General features: G+C 45.7%; 1 protein-coding gene across 4 annotated transcripts in view; it reads right to left on the bottom strand.

Annotated features, from left to right (window-relative positions):
• The window catches only part of INTS4 (integrator complex subunit 4), a 70,642-nt gene that overhangs the window by 31,605 nt on the left and 19,390 nt on the right, over positions 1 to 19,647 (bottom strand). For all 4 annotated transcript variants that reach the window (XR_007772615.1, XM_050940714.1, XM_050940724.1 and 1 more), the window contains exons 11-15: positions 17,735 to 17,940; positions 15,285 to 15,427; positions 7,054 to 7,169; positions 5,100 to 5,233; positions 4,134 to 4,291 (exon numbers count right to left, since the gene is read on the bottom strand). Coding sequence is in view for 3 of the 4 variants with exons in the window: in XM_050940714.1 (XP_050796671.1) it covers positions 4,134 to 4,291; positions 5,100 to 5,233; positions 7,054 to 7,169; positions 15,285 to 15,427; positions 17,735 to 17,940 (757 nt within the window). In the remaining variant the exon portion in view is untranslated. The remainder of the gene's footprint in view (positions 1 to 4,133; positions 4,292 to 5,099; positions 5,234 to 7,053; positions 7,170 to 15,284; positions 15,428 to 17,734; positions 17,941 to 19,647) is intronic.

Below are 19,647 nucleotides of genomic sequence, written 5' to 3'. Positions count from 1 at the left end.
AATAAGAGAAAATGCAAAATTCAGATACCTTAAAACACCACCATAAAGCACTGTCAAAGCCGAAGTTACCTATTTCTGTATTTTACCTCTGCCCACCCCTATAACCACCCCCATTAACAGCAGCAAAACATGCATGGCAGAGCAGCCTGCACCTGGGGACCAGTTAGCTTCTCTCCCCTTCTTGTAGGCTGACATGAGCAGCAGTTAGTCTGTCATCCTGCATTACTCTGCATCCCTACGGGAACCATACAGCATGGTGGCTCCAGATTTAACACAAACATTCCAGATGTTCATAGAGCAGCAAACAACCAATTTGTATTAAACGGCTGGGAAATCTTTCTTCTGATGCTAGCTAGAAGGAATAGCTTGGAACATACTGGATTCATTTAGCCAGTTATATTTGGAACATAGCTGCATTTCTGAAATACAACTTATTTTGTAAGTCTGATGTATAGTTTACAAGAGCTGGTTACTCAATGCAACACACAACAAGTAATTGCTTCAATACCAGTAGAGCAATCAGCCACACCCACTGCCTAGATTATGCTGACAGGGCAAACTAAGGGCACATCTACAACACATTTTGTTTAGATAAGCTAGGGTGTAAATTTACTCCATACAAGCCTGCCATGCACTAAATGTCAGTGTGGACACTGGTAATGTACATAACAGTTCATCAGTGCACTTTAATCTACTCCTGTTTCAAAGTGGGATAGGATCAAAGCACAGGAATGAACTTTTAGAGCTTCTCAGCAGGTTCCCCAGGGACACTTCGTGTGTGGCAGATTCACACCCCAGCTTGCTGTGAATTAAATATTTGTGTAAACAAACCCTAATTGAATAGGCAGAGTTTTATTACTCCAGTTTGTGTGGAATTTTAAACAAAATCTGGGTTTCTATTAAAAAAGAAATCTTATATTATGTAGAAATCAGAGATACAAAATGCAGAGTCCACTTTCTCATTTTTCATTCTGCATTCTGCTTTGTAATTTAGTCTTTCCAGTTTTTTTTAAAATCACTGTGTTGGTTTCTTGCATCCCCCTGCTGTAGGTATGCTATAGAAATAAGAAATAACTTATTTGATTCAGAAAGCTTCATCTCTCATATTTTAGCCAGGCTGATCCTATATTTCTGAAGTAGTTCCCAGGTAAGGCTCTGCTGAACCTGAAATTAGCCTCAACAGCCGTCAGCCTGCAAAGGGTCTGAGAGAATCCCAATCTTTGTACCCAAAGAAGCTAATTCTTAATCACAGGGGCAGCTTCTGCCTTAGATGCAACTGCAATAAAACCAATTTGGGGTTTACACAGCCAGTTAAGCCCACCCTTCTCCTTGGTAAGAGAGCAGTAAAAGGAGAAGAATTGCGGACTCCTTACTGTCCAGTCATCATGTCACGCTCAATTTGTCCCCAACATCCTAATGGGAGGGGAGACAGCTCTTCCCTGGCTAATAATCAGCCAGATAACTAGAAGCCCATCTTCAAAGCTTCTGTGGTTGACAATTCCATACTTATTTCTGTATAAACATTCTTAAGCCTTCACACCCTTGCAAGGTAAGCATGATCTCCACTGTACGGATAAAGAAACTGAGGCACAGATATCAGAGATGTTAAGTGACTGGCTAAAAAACCGGTGATACCTCCACTCTCAGACATGTGCTCTGAGCACTAAGGAACACCACCTCACTGGGGTGAAAGAAAAATGGCTTCCCTAGCTAACAGTAATTACAAGAAAGGAGGAAGCCTACTGCCAGGAACTCTTTCTACCCCTCTCCACCCAACAATCAAGGTAGCAGCCTCTTGTCCACTCCAAAAAAAATCCCATAACAGAACATATTTGTTTCGATATATTTTAAAAAGCACAGAAGTCCCTACCTCCTCTCCCAAAAAAAGCCAAAGGGCAAGGAGTTTATTACAGTCCTTGGACTGTAGCACTGGCTGCAGTTGCAGAAGAAATACAGATACGGAGATAGTTTACATTAATTCCGAATGCACAGCTATGCTGTCTCCTGATTAAGCTGTCTGTTTGCACAAGCTGCACATGTGGCCCTCTGCCACATACACACACCAAAAGTGCGTTCTGTTGCCAGCTTAGGGAAGCATTCACAGCTCCTATGAGATTTCCATAGCTGTTTTGTGCTTCAGAGATTTCAGATGTTCTACTAAGAAATCACCTCCACACAGCCACAACATTTAGTTCCTAAAACATTCCCAAGACAATTTTTATTGTGTGTACAGCAGCTTCTGAACAGCCGGGGACCAGAAATGCATCATCCACCTTTCACACTCATGTTTCAAATAATGAATACCACACTGTTTAGTCCTTACACTGGGTAGCTGCAAAGGTGATTTATGGCTACAAGTCAGCAAAGATAAGTTGGGAGAGAAAATAAACCTGTATGGAATGCTGCATCCACATTTGAGATCTTTTTCATTGCATTGTCCAGTACTTTCCTGCCTCTCAACTAAGGATCCTTTTCCTGTCCAGGAGACAAGGCACACGGAAAAAAATTCTTTCCAAGTCTTTTGTTCATGCAAAATCAATCAATCAGTAGATGAATTGGAAATGGAAAAGGCAGCACAAAACCTTCATTTAAAAGCCATACTGAATTCTTATCTATACCAAGGCAGACTGTGGAGCATAACAACATTGCCTATTTGGGGGAAAATCTCTCCTGTGAATTTAGTATGGGTGAAAAGGACGAGACTATTTGACGATTGGGACTGGTGGGCAGAACCCACCATGCAGTGGAAATCTGTAATCTCCAGCGAGTGAGGGGCCACAGAATTCAGAAATCAATGGAGCACAGGGGACAAAAATTGAACAGAAAGGGTCACAGGGTCAAAATGAGTGATCCAGAGTGGGCCGCCGAGCAGAGAACCCATGGATATTATTGATCACCCTAGAGACTGAAGTTCTATTTATCCTCTGCCTGCAGAGCCAGGTTAACTCTCCTGTGGGCCCGGGGCTATTAGATTTTATGAGGCCCTTGGGGTTTTGGAGTGGGGGAGTGGGCTCAGGGGTGGGGACTGGGGTGCGAGAGGGGTGCAGCTCCAGCTGGGGGAGGAGGCTCTGGGTTGGAGCCAGGGACGAGACAGGAGGTTGGGGTGCAGCAGGTGGTCCAGGGCGCGGACTTGGGGGGAGGGGGGGCATTTGGGTGTAGGAGGGGCCTCAGAGCTGGGACAGGGGGTTGTGGTGCAGGAGGTGGCTCTGGGCTAGGGTGGGAGTGCAGGAGGGGGGTGAAGGGTGCATGCTCCGGCCAGGAGGTGTTTACGTTAGGTGACTCCTGGTCAGCAGTGCAGCAAGCCTAAGGCAGGATTCCTGCCTGTCCTGGCTCCACGCTGCTCTACTCCCTGAGGTGACTGGCACGTCCGGCTACTAGGCAGAGGGGCCAGGCCGCTCTGCACAATGCACACTGCCCATGCCTGAAAGCACCGCCCTTGCAGTTCCCATTGGCTGCGGTACCTAGCCAAAGGGAGCTGCAAAGCCAGTACTGGAGGCAGTGTGCAGAGATTCCCTGAACGCCCCTCACCTAGGGGCCGCAGGGGCACATCGGTGAGCTGGCGCTTGCAGCTGCAGCCCGGGGGGCGCTGAGGCTCGGGGACTGGTGTCCAGCGGCACGGAGACTTGCCGCGGGCCGGATGAAAAGAAGCAGAGGGACACATCTGGCCCGTGGGCCTGCAAGGCCCCCCTCAGCCTGAGACCCTAAAGCCCCTGCATTAATGCGGCCCTGCCTGTCTGTGCTGCTCCTGTTCTGTGAAGTGCAAGTTTCCCCAACGTTATCCTGTCCTGGAAGGACCTCCTCTCTAAATACAAGATGGTAGTTCACTCTACATGCCTGTTAAAGCTATGGCCCCTACTGAGACTTTCAAAGGTGTCAATTGCAACTGAGCAGAAATAGGTCTGGGACCACCCACTTCACTTCACATGGGCCTAATCTTGTTTACAACATTCTCTTCAGAAGGTTCAGTCTAAGAGCCCAAACTGGGACATGAACCATCTAGAACCACCATAGGCATTTCAAAGAGCTGGGAATTATAACAATTCTCCTGACAATGGTTAATACTACTTACTACTACTACTACACTCTTATTTTCATCACTAGATCTCAAAACGCTGAAAAGTACACAGCCTTACCGAATGGTGAATTCAAGCAGCTCCTGTGTGCTCTGTGGGTCTAGGTGCTGAAGATTGTAAACTCTCTCAAGACTCTCCTGCAGGAACTGCTGGGAAGGATCTTCATGGGGGGTAACGCTGGGGGAAACAGGGGAGGATACTAGTTTTCTACCTAGCAACTGAGCAAAAAGGAAAACAACAAAATAAAAACAAAAAAGCTAAATCCAGATGACAAAATTCACTTGGTCACAATTTTGGGTGTCACCATTTAAACAAGAATTCTACAAAGTGGGAACTACAACATACTTTTCTAGTTCAGAATTTGCATCAACACCTTCAGTTTCACATCTTTATTATACAAACACTTTGCAGTTCTAGAGACCCCGCCCCATCCAAGGATCTCAATGCACTCTACAATTAAACTTCAACCCGAGAAGGAGGCATCCCCATATATAAAACAGGGATAGCAACGCACAGTGCTGTTAAAGTGTCTTTGCCAAGATCACACACGGTGAAATTCTCCCCCATGTAGAGGGCACACACTAGGCCAATGCGGTACGGGGGCATACAGCTTGACGGGGCAATCTTATCCATAAGTGCAGGGCTTAAGTGGAACTGATGTCAAGCAGGGGCCTGGCTGCAGGTCCTCTGCAAAGAGGTGAATTTCAGCCAGTTGCTGCAGAGCAGTGAAAAGAACTCAGGAGTCCTGCCTCCTATTCACCTTTTTAATCCAGTAGATTATACTCTTCTCTTTTATATGGAAAAATACGTTGATTTTTCTCTCAGACACGCCAAAATATTACACAATCCACACTGTCATGAGTTAATATTTCATACACACACTTCACAAATACAGCAGCATTCACCCCACTGAAGGAAAATCAGTCTTCTGAAAACAAAAAGTTACACCAGTGGCAAGTGAACAAAGTTCTCACTAAATATTCATAGCAACTGAGAGAACGATTGGTTGCCGCAAAAACAACTTACTCTCAATGGAGGGACAAGATGAGAGAGACTGTCACGAAGATAGGCATAGTGTCTGAAAGTATGATCCGAGAACAGCGCTGGCATTGTTGGGCAAGTTTTAGCAGCATTAAAAATGAGAACCAGAACAGCAATATCTATTGAAGTGGGAAGTTAAGGAAAAAATGGTCATTTTCAGATTCCTCATGGGTAGCAAGTTAAAAAACATTGGACACTTCCTTTGCTGGAGATTATTTATAAAGTTCTGTACAACAGGAGAATGCTGAGCAAAAAATCAAAACAGCTCTCTGCCTAGATACTAGGTACTGTGTTACAGTATGCTCCGCTGACAGACTGGTGCAAGGACAGCACCAGCATCAACCAGTTATAGTTAGGAAGTAATGTGAAGAAGATTTTGTAAACTAACATATTTTGGACTGAAGTAAGAGAAACAATTTAACTCAAATGGAGTCCTCTTTACCCAACTTTCTCCAAGCCTTTACTCAAAAGGACAAATGTATTCAATTAACTGCATTATCTATCTGGTTAGGTATAAACCCCTCCTTGAATTCAATTCAGATTCTCTTCAATTCCTAAAAGGGTTTATTCTAGTTATATTTGCACAGGAAGCTCTGGTGGATGGTGTATGAGACAGAAATTGTACTTCACAGAAGTAGGGGGGGGAGAAAGTAGTTCCAGTGTAACTGTTATACAAGAACTAGGGGTCACCAAATGAAATTAACAGGTAGCAGGTTTAAAACAAATAAAAAGGAAGTAGTTCTTCACACAGCGCACAGTCAACTTGTGGAACTCCTTACCTGAGGAGGTTGTGAAGGCTGGGACTATAACAATGTTTAAAAGGGAACTGGATAAATTCATGGTGGCTAAGTCCATAAATGGCTATTAGCCAGGAGGGGTAAAGAATGGTGTCCCTAGCCTCTGTTCATCAGAGGATGGAGATGGATGGCAGGAGAGAGATCACTTGATCATTGCCTGTTAGCGTCACTCCCTCTGGGGCACCTGGCATTGGCCACTGTCAGTAGACAGATACTGGGCTAGATGGACCTTTGTGTGCGCGCAATTACACAGATGAGCAGTGAGGAGAATGAAGGAAGAAAAATAGAATTTTATATATCTATAGCATCTTCCGTTGCCAACGATGATTATGACGATAACACTTAGCATATACACTGCTTTAGATGTCCCAATGCAAACACTAACTTATTCAAGATTTAAGAGAGAAACCAAAGTGCCCCACAAACTATAAACTTATATTTCCACTATAATTTAGCCACTTCTGTAGTGAAAGACAGCAGACAACCAGAAGAGTGGAAGAAGGGGAAGTTTTAGCTAAACGCTCCATGGCAAACCCTCCACTTACTGAAAGAGCTAACGGATCTTTAAGGTTCATGCAGACTTTGTTCTTTAATGGACTTATCTGACAGACCCACACATAACAAATTTCAAGGTACCTAGTTTATTCACGTCAGAGGGATAAAGGACTGATTTGATCCTGCTGGCATTTGAACTAGGGAGCAGTGTTATTCTAAAACCTGACCCCACCATTGGATGGGTAATAAAACAGAGTAGAACAATGGACACTGAAATAGCTGAAGTAATACTTTTTATTGGACCAACTTCTGTTGGTGAGAGAGAGAGAAGTTTTCCAGCATACACAGAGCTCTTCTTCAGGTTTGGGAAACTAACTAACCCGAAAGTTCATCTCTCCCACCAACGGAAGTTGGTCCAATACAAAATATTACCATCACCCACCCTGTCTCTCTAATACCCTGGGACCAACATGGCTACACCAACACTGCATACAGAAATAGCTGTAAGAGTTTACTTTAATCTGAAGCAGAACAATGATCTAATTAATTATACATATTTTTCTAATATTCTACCAAGTCAGCAAGAAGTTTTTGTCAGACAGCAAAAAAAAAAAAAAAAAAAAAAAAAAAAAAAAAAAAAAAGATACAGGCTGGGTCATCCATGTCAGGTTCTGGGGTGTCGAAAAACGGATGTGTACTCAACAGCTCTGGGACCAGTGGAAGCACCAGAGTAGGATGCCTGCATCCCAGGAACTTTAAGCACCTGAAAATACACAGGTTAAGGAAGATTTAACAAAAACAGTGGTGTTATTAATACTATTTCACATTTATATTACAATAGCCCTAAAGGGCCCCAATCAGAATCAGGACCCCAGAGAGTTAAGGCACTGCGCATACATATCCAATGATACAGTCTGAAGAACTAACAGTCAGTTTTGCTGGACCCCTTCAAATGTTAATGAAACTGAAAATATAGCTTGAAAAACATAACTAGAAAAAAGAGGGAGCAACAATTAACACAGTCTACTTAAACTGTAATCAGTTTGGGAGTAGGAACCTGTCTTGCTGCAAAATACCAAACATATTTTGGGTTGCTGTGTTACAAAAATGAATAACCATGCCAGCTTTACCAATCTTTTCTTTTCTTTTTTGTTAAAATATCCAGAATATGCTGTAAGAGGCTTTTAGAAAAAGCAGTTAAAAATAAATGTTTCTAAGGGGGAAAAAAAAAGTTCAATTTGAATCCATGTTTTCTATAGTATTAACTTGCTTGTTGCTTCCATTTTAAAAAATGCAAAGCAATTCTCTTGGGTATTGTACATGTAAATCAATGTTTGCTATGGAGCTCAAGTAGAACCCTCCCCACGCCCAAAAGCACAGTGTGCCCATAAACAATATAGCTGTCAACTGGTATAATAGGATCAAAAAAACAAGGTAACAAAGCCAATATTTAGTAGAATATTTTAAGTAACCAGAAATATATGGTTTAGTAGAGGTTAGTTTTTAGGTTGAACTAAACTTTACTGGAAACCATGTGAATACTTTCAAATGGTTGTTTATAATTTGGTCACTAGAATGGCCTTAGTGAGGTTCTCCTTTATGCAAGCAGATAAGCACATATGCAGGTAGAAAAAACAGTTACCTTCTCTTGACTGTTATTCTTCAAGATGTGTTGTTCACATCCATTCCAATCAGGTGTGAGCGCATTGCGTGCACTGTCGTCGGAAAGTTTTCCCTTAGCAGCTCCCAACCGGTCAGCTGTGGAGCCCCATAGAGTGGCGCTTTCGTGGCGCTCAATATATGACCCTGCCGACCTGGCCCCTCCTCAGTTCCTTCTTGTCTGCTACTCCGACAGAGGGGTAGGAGGGTGGGTATTGGAATGGACATGGGCAACACATCTCGAAAAACAGCAGTTACGAGAAGGTGAGTACTTCTTTGAGTACTTGTTTGTGTCAATTCCAATCAGGTGACTCCCAAAGCTCTACGCTGGAAGTGAGGTCAGAGTTAAGGAATTGCTGATTGGAGCACTGCTCTGACGAATGTGCATCATCTCTGGCGTGCTGAGTAATCGCATAATGAGAGGCGAACATAAGCACCAAGGACCACGTTGCTGCCCTGCAAATTTCTTGCATCGGGACTTGGGCCAGGAACGCTACTGCTGAGGCCTGTGCCCTCATGGAATATGCCGTAAGTGCCAGGGCTGGGATTTTGACCAGCTCATAGCATGTGAGATGCAGGACATGATCCAGGAAGATATTCTTTGAGATGAGACTAGCAGTCCTTTCATCTGGTCTGCTACCACTATGAACAGCTGATTTGACTTCCTGAACAGCTTAGTGCGCTCGATGTAGAATGCTAGCACTCGCCAAATGTCCAATGAGTGTAGCCTCTGCTCACGGCTACTGGCATGAGGCTTAGGATAGAAGACAGGTAGAAAAATGTCTTGGCTAGTATGAAAGAGTGACACTACCTTGGGAAGAAAGGCTGGGTGAGGCCTTAGCTGACCTTATCCTTCTGGAAGACAGTGTAGGGTGGCTCGGAGGTAAAAGCCTTTAGCTCTGACACCCTCCTAGCTGATGTGATGGCCACCAGGAAGGCTGTCTTCCACGATAGATAGAGAAGGAAGCAAGTCACTATTGGCTTAAAAGGGGGCCTCATTAATTTGGAGAGGACTAGACAGAGTTCAAGGGACAGGCTGTCTGGTCTGAGGATGTAGGCATTCCAAACCCTTGAGGAAATAGCCTACCATGGGGTTAGTAAATACGGCTCTGCCAGACGCTCCCGGGTGGAAGGCTGAGATAGCAGCAAGATGTACCTTGATGGATGACGCTGCCAGTCCTTGTTGTTTCAGGTACAGAAAGTACTCTAGAATGAGAAGTACAGACACCTGTAGTAGAGGTGTTCACTTGCTGGTATTCCCAGGCGCGTACCTTTTCCACTTACCTAAATCTGTGGCCCTAGTAGGTGGTTTCCTACTGACAAGTAGGACCTCCCTTACTGGTTCTGAGCACAGAAGCTCCATGGGTTTTAACCATGAAGCTTCCGGGCTGTGAGATGGAGGGACCAGGAGGTCTGGTAGTGAAGGTGGCTGTGGTCCTGAGTGATCAGATCGGGATGCAGTGGTAACTTGATCAGAGTGTTCACTGACAGCTCCAGGAGCGTGGTGTACCAGTGTTGTCAGGGCCACCAGAATTACCTCTGCTCTGTCCCTGTGGATCTTGAGAAGTAACTTGTGTACAAGAGGGATCGGTAGGAAAAGCGTACAACACGCGGCCTCCCCAGGGAAGCAGGAACACATCCATGATTGAGCCAGGATGGTGACGCTGGAAGGAGCAGAACATTGGACATGGTATTGGAATGGACACCTTTTGCTCCTGGTGGTGAACAGGTCGACCTGGGGAAACCCCCACCCTTGGAAGATGGAGTGTTGTGACATCTAGTTGGATGGACCACTCATGATGGCAGAACAATCTGCTGAGGTGGTCTGCTAGTTCGTTCTGCACTCCTGGGAGATAGGACGCCTCCAGGTGAATGGAGTGGGCTATGCAGAACTCTCACAGCTGGAGGGCTTCTCAACATGCGGGGAGGAATGGCCTCCACCCTGCTTGTTGATGTAAAACATGGAAGTGGTATTATCCGTCATCACTGCCATGCACTGACCTCATAGTCGGGCCTGAAAGATTTGGCATGATAACCGTACTGCCCTGAGCTCCTTGATGCTGATATGAAGGGGAAGCTCCTCTCATGACCATAGACCCTTTGTTTGTATGTCTCCCAAATGTGCACCCCATCCCAGAGCTAACACATGTTACAAGAGACAAAGAGGGCTGGGGGCTGTTGAATGCGACTCCCTCGCAGACTGCCCCGGGGTCAAGACACCACTGGAGGGACTCGAGTACTTGCCCTGGCACTGTGACCACTACGAGCCACACCTGGAGTGGCCTGAGCTTCAGTCTGCCATGGAGGATCACGTAAGTGCAGGCCACCATGTGGCCAAGGAGACTAAGGCATCCCCTTGCTGGGGTAGTTGGGTATCGCCTGAGGTTCTGAATAATGTCTGTTATGGCTTGGAACTGGGTCTCCGGCAGAAACGCCCTTGCCTGTACTGAGACCAGCACCGTCCCGATAAATTCTATTCTTTGGGTCGGTGATAAGGTTGACTTGTTCATGTTGAGGAGTCGTCCTAGTCTCTCAAAAGTGGATCCGACTAATTGACTTGACAACTGGCTACTACGGGGGTGCTCCAGTTACCGTCTCGAGGTAGGGATATACCTGCACCTGCCTCCTATGGAGGAAGGCTGCTACGACTGACATGCACTTGGTGAACACTCGGGGGGCTGTTAACAGGCCAAAGTGGAGAACAGTGAACTGATAATGTTTTTGGTTGACCCCAAACTATAGAAATCGTCTGTGTGCAGGTTGAATAGCTATGTGAAAGTACGCTTCTTTCATGTCGAGGGTAGCATACCAATCTTCTGGATCCAGGGAAGGTATAATTGTATTTAGGGAGAACATGCAGAACTTTAACTTCATCATGAATCTGTTGAGTTCTCGCAGGTCTAGGATAGGTCTGAGATCCCCCCACCTCTTAGCTTTGGGGATTCAGAAACAGCAGGAATATAATCCCTTGCCCCGTAGCTCCTAGATAAGAAGTTGCTTGTGAGAAGGGTTCCTGAAGAGGAATGGGGAAGGGAGGTGGCCAGGAGGGGAACAGCAGCAGAATTGGAGATAATATCCCATTTCTACCGTGGAAAGGATCCAGCGGACTGATGTTATTTGGGACTGTCATTAACAGATAGTTAAGGGTTAATGTTTCTTTTACCTGTAAAGGGTTAACAAACAGGGAACCAAACACATGACCAGGGGACCAATCAGGAGACAAGATACTTTCAAATCTCGGTGGAGGGAAGCCTTTGTTTGTGTTTTTTGGGTTTTGCTTTTTTCTCTCTGGGTCCTGGAAGGGACTAGACAGGCAACCAGTTTTCTTGCCAATCTCCCTGCTACAGTCTTTTATAGTGAGTAATTTAGTAAGAAAGGCGGTTATAGTCTTCTGATTGTTTCTGTATTTGCAAATGTGTAGTTTGCTGGAAGTATTTTAAATTGTATTTTGCTGGGGGGGGAGGCTTCTTTCTAGTTTCTATAAGCTGATAGACCCTGTAACTTTTTACCATCTAAATTGCAGAGAAACTTTTACCTTTTTTCTTTCTTTTTATTAAAAGTTTTGCTTTTAAGACCTGTCTGATTTTTTTTCCCCTTGTTGAGGCTCAAGGGAATTGAGTCTGTACTTAACAGGGAAGGAGAAGGGAGGGGAAGGGTGGAATCCCTTTGTTTCAGATTCACGGAGTGTAAATCTGTGTCTCTCTCTAGGAGACCTAATTTCTCTGTGTTGCGATTCAAGAAGTTTGAATCACAGTAATCTTCCAGGGTAACTCAGGGAGGGAAATCCTAGGAAAGGCAACGGTAAGGAAAGGGGTTTACTTTCCTTGTGTTAAGATCCAGGGGGTCTGGGTCTTGGGGGTCCCCAGGGAAGGTTTTGGGGGGACCAGAGTGCATCAGGCACGGGAATTCCTGATTGGTGGCAGCTTATCAGATCTAAGCTGGTAATGAAGCTTAGGGGAATTCATGCTAGTACCCATATTTTGGACGCTAAAGTTCAGAATTGGGAATTATATTATGACAGGGACCAAGCATAGTAGAAGTGGGACAGATGATTCATAAAACAAGGGGAAGAACCAGTGTAATAGCAGGTGCACCGTCCTCGGGAGCATCTTCAAAAGGCCTTTTTACAGCCCGATGAAGGTTTGGTTGGGCCTTGGCCCTGCCTAGAACAGGGATTGGAAGGGTTTCTGTTTGTTTGTTTGTTTAAGAATATCAGGGTTGGAAGGGATCTCAGGAGGTCATCTAGTCCAACCCCCCTGCTCAAAGCAGGACCAATCCCCAGATGGGCCCCTCAAGGATTGAACTCACAACTCTGGGTTTAGCAGGCCAATGCTCAAACCATTGAGCTATCCCTCCCCCGCCAGGTTTGCGCCTGCTGTTCCTGCCCCTATGCCTATAAAAATCCTGCCTCGGCCGAGGAGGACATGGACACTGCTATTGCAGTTGGGGCTTGAAGTGCTGTCATTGCGTTGCTGGGGTGTGCATACCCAATAACTTCACAGTTGCCAGGGAGTCTTTTAAGACTGTGCATCTTGGAGTCTATTTGTTCCGAAAATAACCCTGTGCCTTCAAATGGTAGGTCCTGCAGGGTTTGCTGCAGCTCGGGGGGACAATCTGGACCCCTGTAGCCATGAGCTCCTCCTCATGGCTACTCCTGAGGAAAGGGCGCTGAGTACGCAGAGTCCAGTGAAGCCTGATGGGAGGTTCACACCACTGCCTTCCCTTCATCAATGATCACCGAGAACTCTGCTCTGGAGTCTGATGGAATCAGCTCCTTAAACTTCAACATGGAGGCCCATGAGCTGAAGTTGTACCTGCTGAGGATAGCTTGCTGGTTAGCTATCTCAGCTGCAGGCCCCCAGTTGCATAGATTTTCCTGCCAAAAAAGTCCACCCTTTTCCACTCCTTGGATTTAGGGGTCGGCCCTTGCTGCCCAGCTCTCTCTCATTCACCGCCAATATTACCAGGGAGCATGCTTGCGGATGAGAGAACACATACTTGTACCCCTTGGAGGGAACAAAGTACTGGCGCTCTAGCCCCATGGCAGTGGGCGAGATTGAGGCAGTGGTCTGCCAGAGAGTTTTAATATTGCTCTGGATAATTTTTATTAGTGGTAGAGCTACCCTGGACGATCCCTCTGGCCGTGGATCCTGTGGTTAATTGGGCGAGGGCCCAAGGTTGAAGCTCCCGCCACCGCTTCATCTGGGGATGAAGATGAGGAGGCTAGAGGTGGTACAGGGTCCTCCTGACCCTCTGGCTCGCTGCCCTCCTCCTGTTCAGTGTCTGGGGTCCTGTGGCAACTGTAGGCAAGGTGGTAGTAGCCTGGCCTTGCAATGGGTTGTGCCTCGGAGGCAACCTGGGCTGGCTGTGGGGCTTGTGCCAAGGTCACCTCGGAACCACGAGGCATAGGCCGGTCTTTGGCTATCTGGGATGGTCGGTGCTCCGAGGCCACCGAATGGGAGCCCCTGGAAGAGGAGCCCTGGGCCCATGGTAAGCCCAGGAGGTCCAAAAAGGCCATTGTGCCGGAGGCTGCCACTGGGGGTTGTCATGCCATTGGCACCTCCTTCTGTCACTTGTTGGATCTGTGTCTGCTGCAATGGGAATAGTGCGAATCACATCCGAGTCCGAAGACATGGATCTCGACTGAGATGACCACGGTGATGCCACATAGTGCTATGCCAGGGACCTGCGCCATGTTGATAATGCAGGGGCCAGGTGTCAAGATGGCTGGGGACTGAAACCAGGAATACAGTGTTAGGGACTGGTGTCTTAGATCTGTTGCTGGGTACTGGTGCCGGGGGTACAGTGCTGGTCTCCTCTCAGAGCTGGGGATCACTGCTGCTCCCTCATCGGTGCCTGGGAGCACCATGCCACTGGTGCTGGGGAACCCTTCGCGGACTCCGCTGCTGGAGAACGGTGACTTGTGGATGTTGATCTGGGGCGGTGCTAAGGCGAACAGTGCCAGGCCGGAGAGGGTGACTGCTGCATCATGACCAGCTTGCCTCTAGATGGCCTCTGATCGCTGGGGGCTGAGAAGCCGTCATCTCTATCAAGTCTCTGACAGCTTCAAAAGTGTCCGGGGTGGATGGTAACTCCAACTCCTCCACCTGGAACTGCCCATCCCAGGAATCACTGTGCACTGCACTCGATGGTCCCCTCGTGGGAACCAAAGTTGATGGTGCTGACTCTTGTTGCCTAGACACCGAGGGCTCCTTCACGGGATGCCCTGGTATCACATCTGCAGGTCCCGCTGTTTTCTCCACCGGGGAGCGCCCCCTGTCAGCTTGTCTATGCTGCTTGTACAGCATCAGTGAATGTGAACAGTGCTGGGTTCTCTGCGCCTCCTGCGAAGCCAGATAGAGCCAGTGCCAAGTGTCTCTTAGAATAAAGTCCTTCCTTGGCACCGTGTCACACACCAATGCCAGGGCACTCCATATGGATGCATTCGGTGCAGGGTCCTGGCAGTCTGCAGCAGACTGCGGATGAAGGGCGGATTCCATGAGCAACTGCTTCAATCGGAAATCTTGCTCCTTTTTAGTTCTGAGGTGGAAAGCCCTGCAGATCTTGCACCTATCTATCTGTGCGTCTCCCCTAGACACCTCAGACATAAGTTGTGGGGGTTGCTCATTGGCATAGGCTTGCTGCAGGTTCTGCCGGGTTTAATGCCTTGGGCTCGCGGCACGCCCCACTCCCAAACTTCACTATATACAATATATACACACTAACAACTAAGACTAACTACAACTAAACTAGGCTAAGCTAACTATATAAAAAAATGCTAAGGGAAGCTCTTGCTAGGCAAGCAACCACAGTTCCAACGACTGTCGCTGGCGGTAAGAAGGAACTGATGAGAGGCTGGGTTGGCAGGGTCATATACTGAGTGCCACGCAGGCGCCACTCCACGGGGCTCCACACCCAACCCGACGGGAACTGCTAAGGGAAAACTTTCCGACGACTATGCATGCAGCGCGCTCACATCTGATTGGAAATGACATGAACAAGCGCTCGAAGAAGAATCTCTATTTCAGATGTCAGTGTGAAAAATGCTTAGTACCACTTCTGTTCGGAATATTTACAGGATAACAAGAAATCATATGAGTAGCAACTGTACCCCTCAGCTAAATATAACATTTACTGGCTTTAGGGCTTGGTTATTAGAATAAATAAGAAAGCTAAGAAAAGTGGACAAGCAAGAAGCATGTAGAAAAGCAATACTTACTTCCATATGGACTCTCTGTCAGTAGGATATTTGGTTAGGTTTTTCAGCAGCTCCACCAATGCAAGATGGATGCCTTCTTTAGTCGAGACATTGGTGCAGCACAGTAGTTCATGAAGTGCTTCCCGAATGTCTCGGGAGGAATCCTAAAACCAAGAGCTCTGACTATTAGCATGCACGTGTACACACACACACACACACACACACACTTTAAACATGTTGATTTTTTTACTTGGCTTGTAGAATTATTCCCATACGTTCCCTAAATCCAAAGTCTATTTCTAGTAGGTTACAGCAAAACCCAGAGGAACATCAGTCCAGCCCAACTGTTGCAGGCTCTGTTTCTTTTGAACTCAGCCAAGATGTCTCACTTACATATGTGCTTCCTTTCTCGGATGAAAACTTTTCCACTCTTCACTCTCTCAAATGAAAATCAGTAGGAGTAGTAAATATACCAACCGGTATCCTCAGGCACAAAGTCTCTCGTAGATATTTAGTGGTGCTGGGTAATTACTGCCTGGCCAAGCAGATGATGGCTGAAAACTACATTTAGCCATTGTGACAAAGTTCCTCCTCTACTTTGGTGGGTCCTGCGCTTATTGGCAGATTTGCTCACCTCAGTGATCTCCCCCACAGTCTAGATCAACTCCTCGTGTGTCTGATCAGGAGTTGGGAGGTTTGGGGGGAACCCGGGCCTGCCCTCTACTCCAGGTTCAAGCCCAGGGCCCTATGGATTTGCAGCTGTCTATAGTGCCTCTTGTAACAGCTGCATGACAGCTACAACTCTCTGGGCTACTTCCCCAAGGCCTCCTCCAAACACCTTCTTTATCCTCACCACAGGACCTTCCTCCTGGAGTCTGATAACGCTTGTACTCCTTAGTCCTCCAGCAGCACACCCTCTCACTCTCAGCTCCTTGTCTCTCTTGCTCCCAGCTCCTCACACGCACTTCCTCTCCTCTGGCTTCCCCCCATCTGACTGGAGAGAGCTCCTTTTTAAACCCAAGTGCCCTGATTAGCCTGCCTTGATTGGTTGCAGGTGTTCTAATCAGCCTGTCTGCCTTAATTGGTTCTAGCATGTTCCTGACTACTCTAGTGCAGACCCTGCTCTGGTCAATCAGGGAACAGAAAACTAGTCATCCTGTCACCAGTATATTTGCCCTCTACCAGACTCCTGCACCCCACTGGCCTGGGTCTGTCACACTATTTAGGAAGAAGTGTTCCTTTATTCAGCATTTGGAGCTAGAACTTGCAGGCCCTTAATCAGGCAAAATTCCCATTCAGTTCAGTGGAAGAAGTTATGCCCCAGGCAGCCTTAAATGGGTTTGCACAGGTGTCACTGAAGGCCATATTCTGAGCTGCAAAATCTGTTACTGGAGATGATGTATGGGATGAACAGAGCCAAGCATGACTCTCAGTTCCTAGGTTGAGTTTTCCAGGCTGGCAGTCAGGGGCTGATCTTTTTACTTTTGAACTGCATAAAGCTTGATACTGGAATTCAATGAGACAATAAATATGGAATGCCACAATGTCATTTTTGCAGTCAACTTTAAAGACAGAAAAACACTTCAAGAGGCTTTGCTGCCAGAAGTGTCACCTTTCACATACACCGTAACATGGAGGTCCCATAGCTCTATTTATATAAGTGTTTACTATTGTGCCATAGCTGAATTCTAGTTTGAAAAATTACATTCTGCCTGCCTAAAATACACTCTGTAGTTTCAAATGCACACATTCTTCCTCTTTACCAGTACTTATGCAGTGTTATTGTGTGCTGTTAAAAAGCTTTTGTGTTCTGCTCCAGAGGTGGCTGCATTTCAGTGGTAGATTTTTTTTTTCTCTTTTATTTACGATTTGCTGAACATCAACACCATGAGAAGAAACAGAAGCCTTGGTATTAAGAATCTCAGTCTAACTAAACACAGATAGTGCAAAAGGTGATTAAAGGGTAGAAGTACCACAGGGCTGTGTTGAATGTTCAGTGTTTGTCTTGTTTTTTTTTTTTTTTTTTTTAAATAAAACAACACTGCTGAGTGGACAAAACTTCACAAAGAAAGTGTGTTCTAAGGAGGGACGTGAGAGAGACAATGAAAGCATTGCATGCAAGGTCAGGCATAGGGATCGCAAGGAATGTATTAGCCAAAGTGCTCGGAAATCCTTCAGGATCAGAGATGCGATACAAAGCATCAATTATCACATTTCAGCTGGCATAACATGAATGATAAATCAGCGCAGAAATACAAACAACAAAAAGAGATGTAGGACTAAATTTTCAAACATGATTAGTGATTTTAGGTGCCTTGATTACTGGGTATCCAAATTTAGCTTTTTTGACAGCTTAGACCATACTCTGTATCAGCATATATCTTGACTTATCATACAAAAATCAAAGGTAATAAATTCTAGGAGGTCAAAGACAATGACCATGGGAAGCTCTTTCCAAAGAAAACACTTGCCTCCAAGACAGCTAGCACGGTATCGAGCTGGTCCTCTCGCAGCGTTATGTTGTTGGAGATTTTTCTCATCGTGTGTATTGACTGCAGTCTTACCTCTTCGATCTCATCATTAAACATGTCTACTAGAAAATCAAGACATTTCTCTGCAAAAGACTGTGAAGACTGAGCCAGCATACAGAGAGCCTCAACTGCAGCAATCCGAACCTCTGAAAGAAGGAAAAAAAATCTTATTTTGGGTTATTTTTAATACTGGTCAAAAGCTACATCACCTAGTGGCCAGACCTCAAGCTATGCAAGGGTAAGAATGTTGATAGGAGAGCGCTAAGGAGAATCTAGAGACAGCTCTGGTGATTCAGTTAAGTATCATTCACTCCAGTTCTGAACAGCACAAGCTACCATTTGAAGTGACGCTGAAGGTATTTTCAGGTGAGGAAAAAAAAAAGAAATGTATTATTAGATTATTAGAGCCATGATGTGTTCTGCAGGAGTAGGGGGTTCGTATAATTACGTTCTGTCTCCCTGTAGTCTTCCTGCCATTTCAATTGTATAGAGTGTTCTTCACATCCTTCCTTCACTTGCTGGGTAGCTCTCTACAAACATTACATTTCACCCCAGGGTGACTGTGTTTCAATAGCAGAAGTGAACCCTGCAGTGGTTCTCAAACTGTGGGTCGGGATCCGAAAGTGGGTTGTGACCTCGTTTTAATTGGGTCGCCAGGGTCGGCTTAGACTTGCTGGGGTTCAGGGCTCAAGCCCAAGGGCTCAGGTTACAGGCCCCCTGCCTGGGGCTGAAGCCCTTGGGCTTCAGCTTTGGTCCCCGCCCGGGGAAAGTGGGGCTTTGACTTTGCCCCTCCCCCAGGGTGATGGGGGTCGGGTGGGCTCAGGCTTCGGTCCCCCTTCATGGGGTCCTGTAGTAATTTTTGTTGTCAGAAGGGGGTTGTGGTGCAATGAAGTTTAAGAATTCTTTGTTTAGAGCTATGTGATCCCTCAGAAGGGAAGAGGTATCATGTGAATGGTTAATACGCATGTTATTGGAAAGACCAGAGGGAATAGCCAAACAGCCAACATGTATTCATGGTGTAAAAAACACTGTAGGTATTTGAAGTACCTCCACTTGTAATCCACTAAATGAAGGCAAAAGACTCTCTCATCTAGTTTCTGCAAGCTTTTGTGAATAGCGATCATAAAAACAACAGAACCAAATCTGACATGTTATAAGATATTTCTATTTTTCATCCAAAAAAGTTCAGCTTGAAAACACTGAATTAAAACTTGCAAATGTAGCATGTTAGGACTATTGTTCTTGAAAAACATGGTGAGATTCCTGATGCCTCTGATTAACTGGAAAAAATACTATCACAGTGAAACGTCTGCTTATTTACTTATAGATCCTTTCCCCTCATCCACCAACCTACTCACTACAGTCAAGGCAGCAGAGATTAAAACACATTTAATTGATACTGCTCTGACAAGGCAGACTAAGATACAGATTAAAAATCAGTGCATGGGAAGGCTGCAATGAGGTGTATAAGGTGGGACTGTAGACAGTAGCACTTAAAGTGCAGTAATGGTCAGAGGGGTGACTGTGTAAATAATTAATTTCCACATCAGTTCACCAGATCTGTGCGTACTTTGAGTCAATCACCTTCTTCACTGATAGAAATGCTACCTTTGGCACTGCAGAGTGAAAAATCTATGTGACAGCAAGTTGGATATTGTGGTATGGAAATCAGAATTGTTCCAAAGGAAAAATCTTTATTATTAAGCCAGAGAGAACCAAGGTTATTTTTCACATCCCAGAAAGATTTTGACAGAAATACCATGTAATTTTAATTGCAAAATGAGCAAGCCTAATAAAGAAGTCATAGAGCAACAAACAATCTTTACAATGTGATTTTACAGAGATACTCTTTA

This window comes from Gopherus flavomarginatus, chromosome 1, assembly GCF_025201925.1.
Source record: "Gopherus flavomarginatus isolate rGopFla2 chromosome 1, rGopFla2.mat.asm, whole genome shotgun sequence".
Taxonomy (NCBI): domain Eukaryota; kingdom Metazoa; phylum Chordata; order Testudines; family Testudinidae; genus Gopherus; species Gopherus flavomarginatus.
The sequence above is the reverse complement of the archived record's forward strand: the minus strand, read 5'-3'. Positions and strand labels throughout refer to the sequence as shown.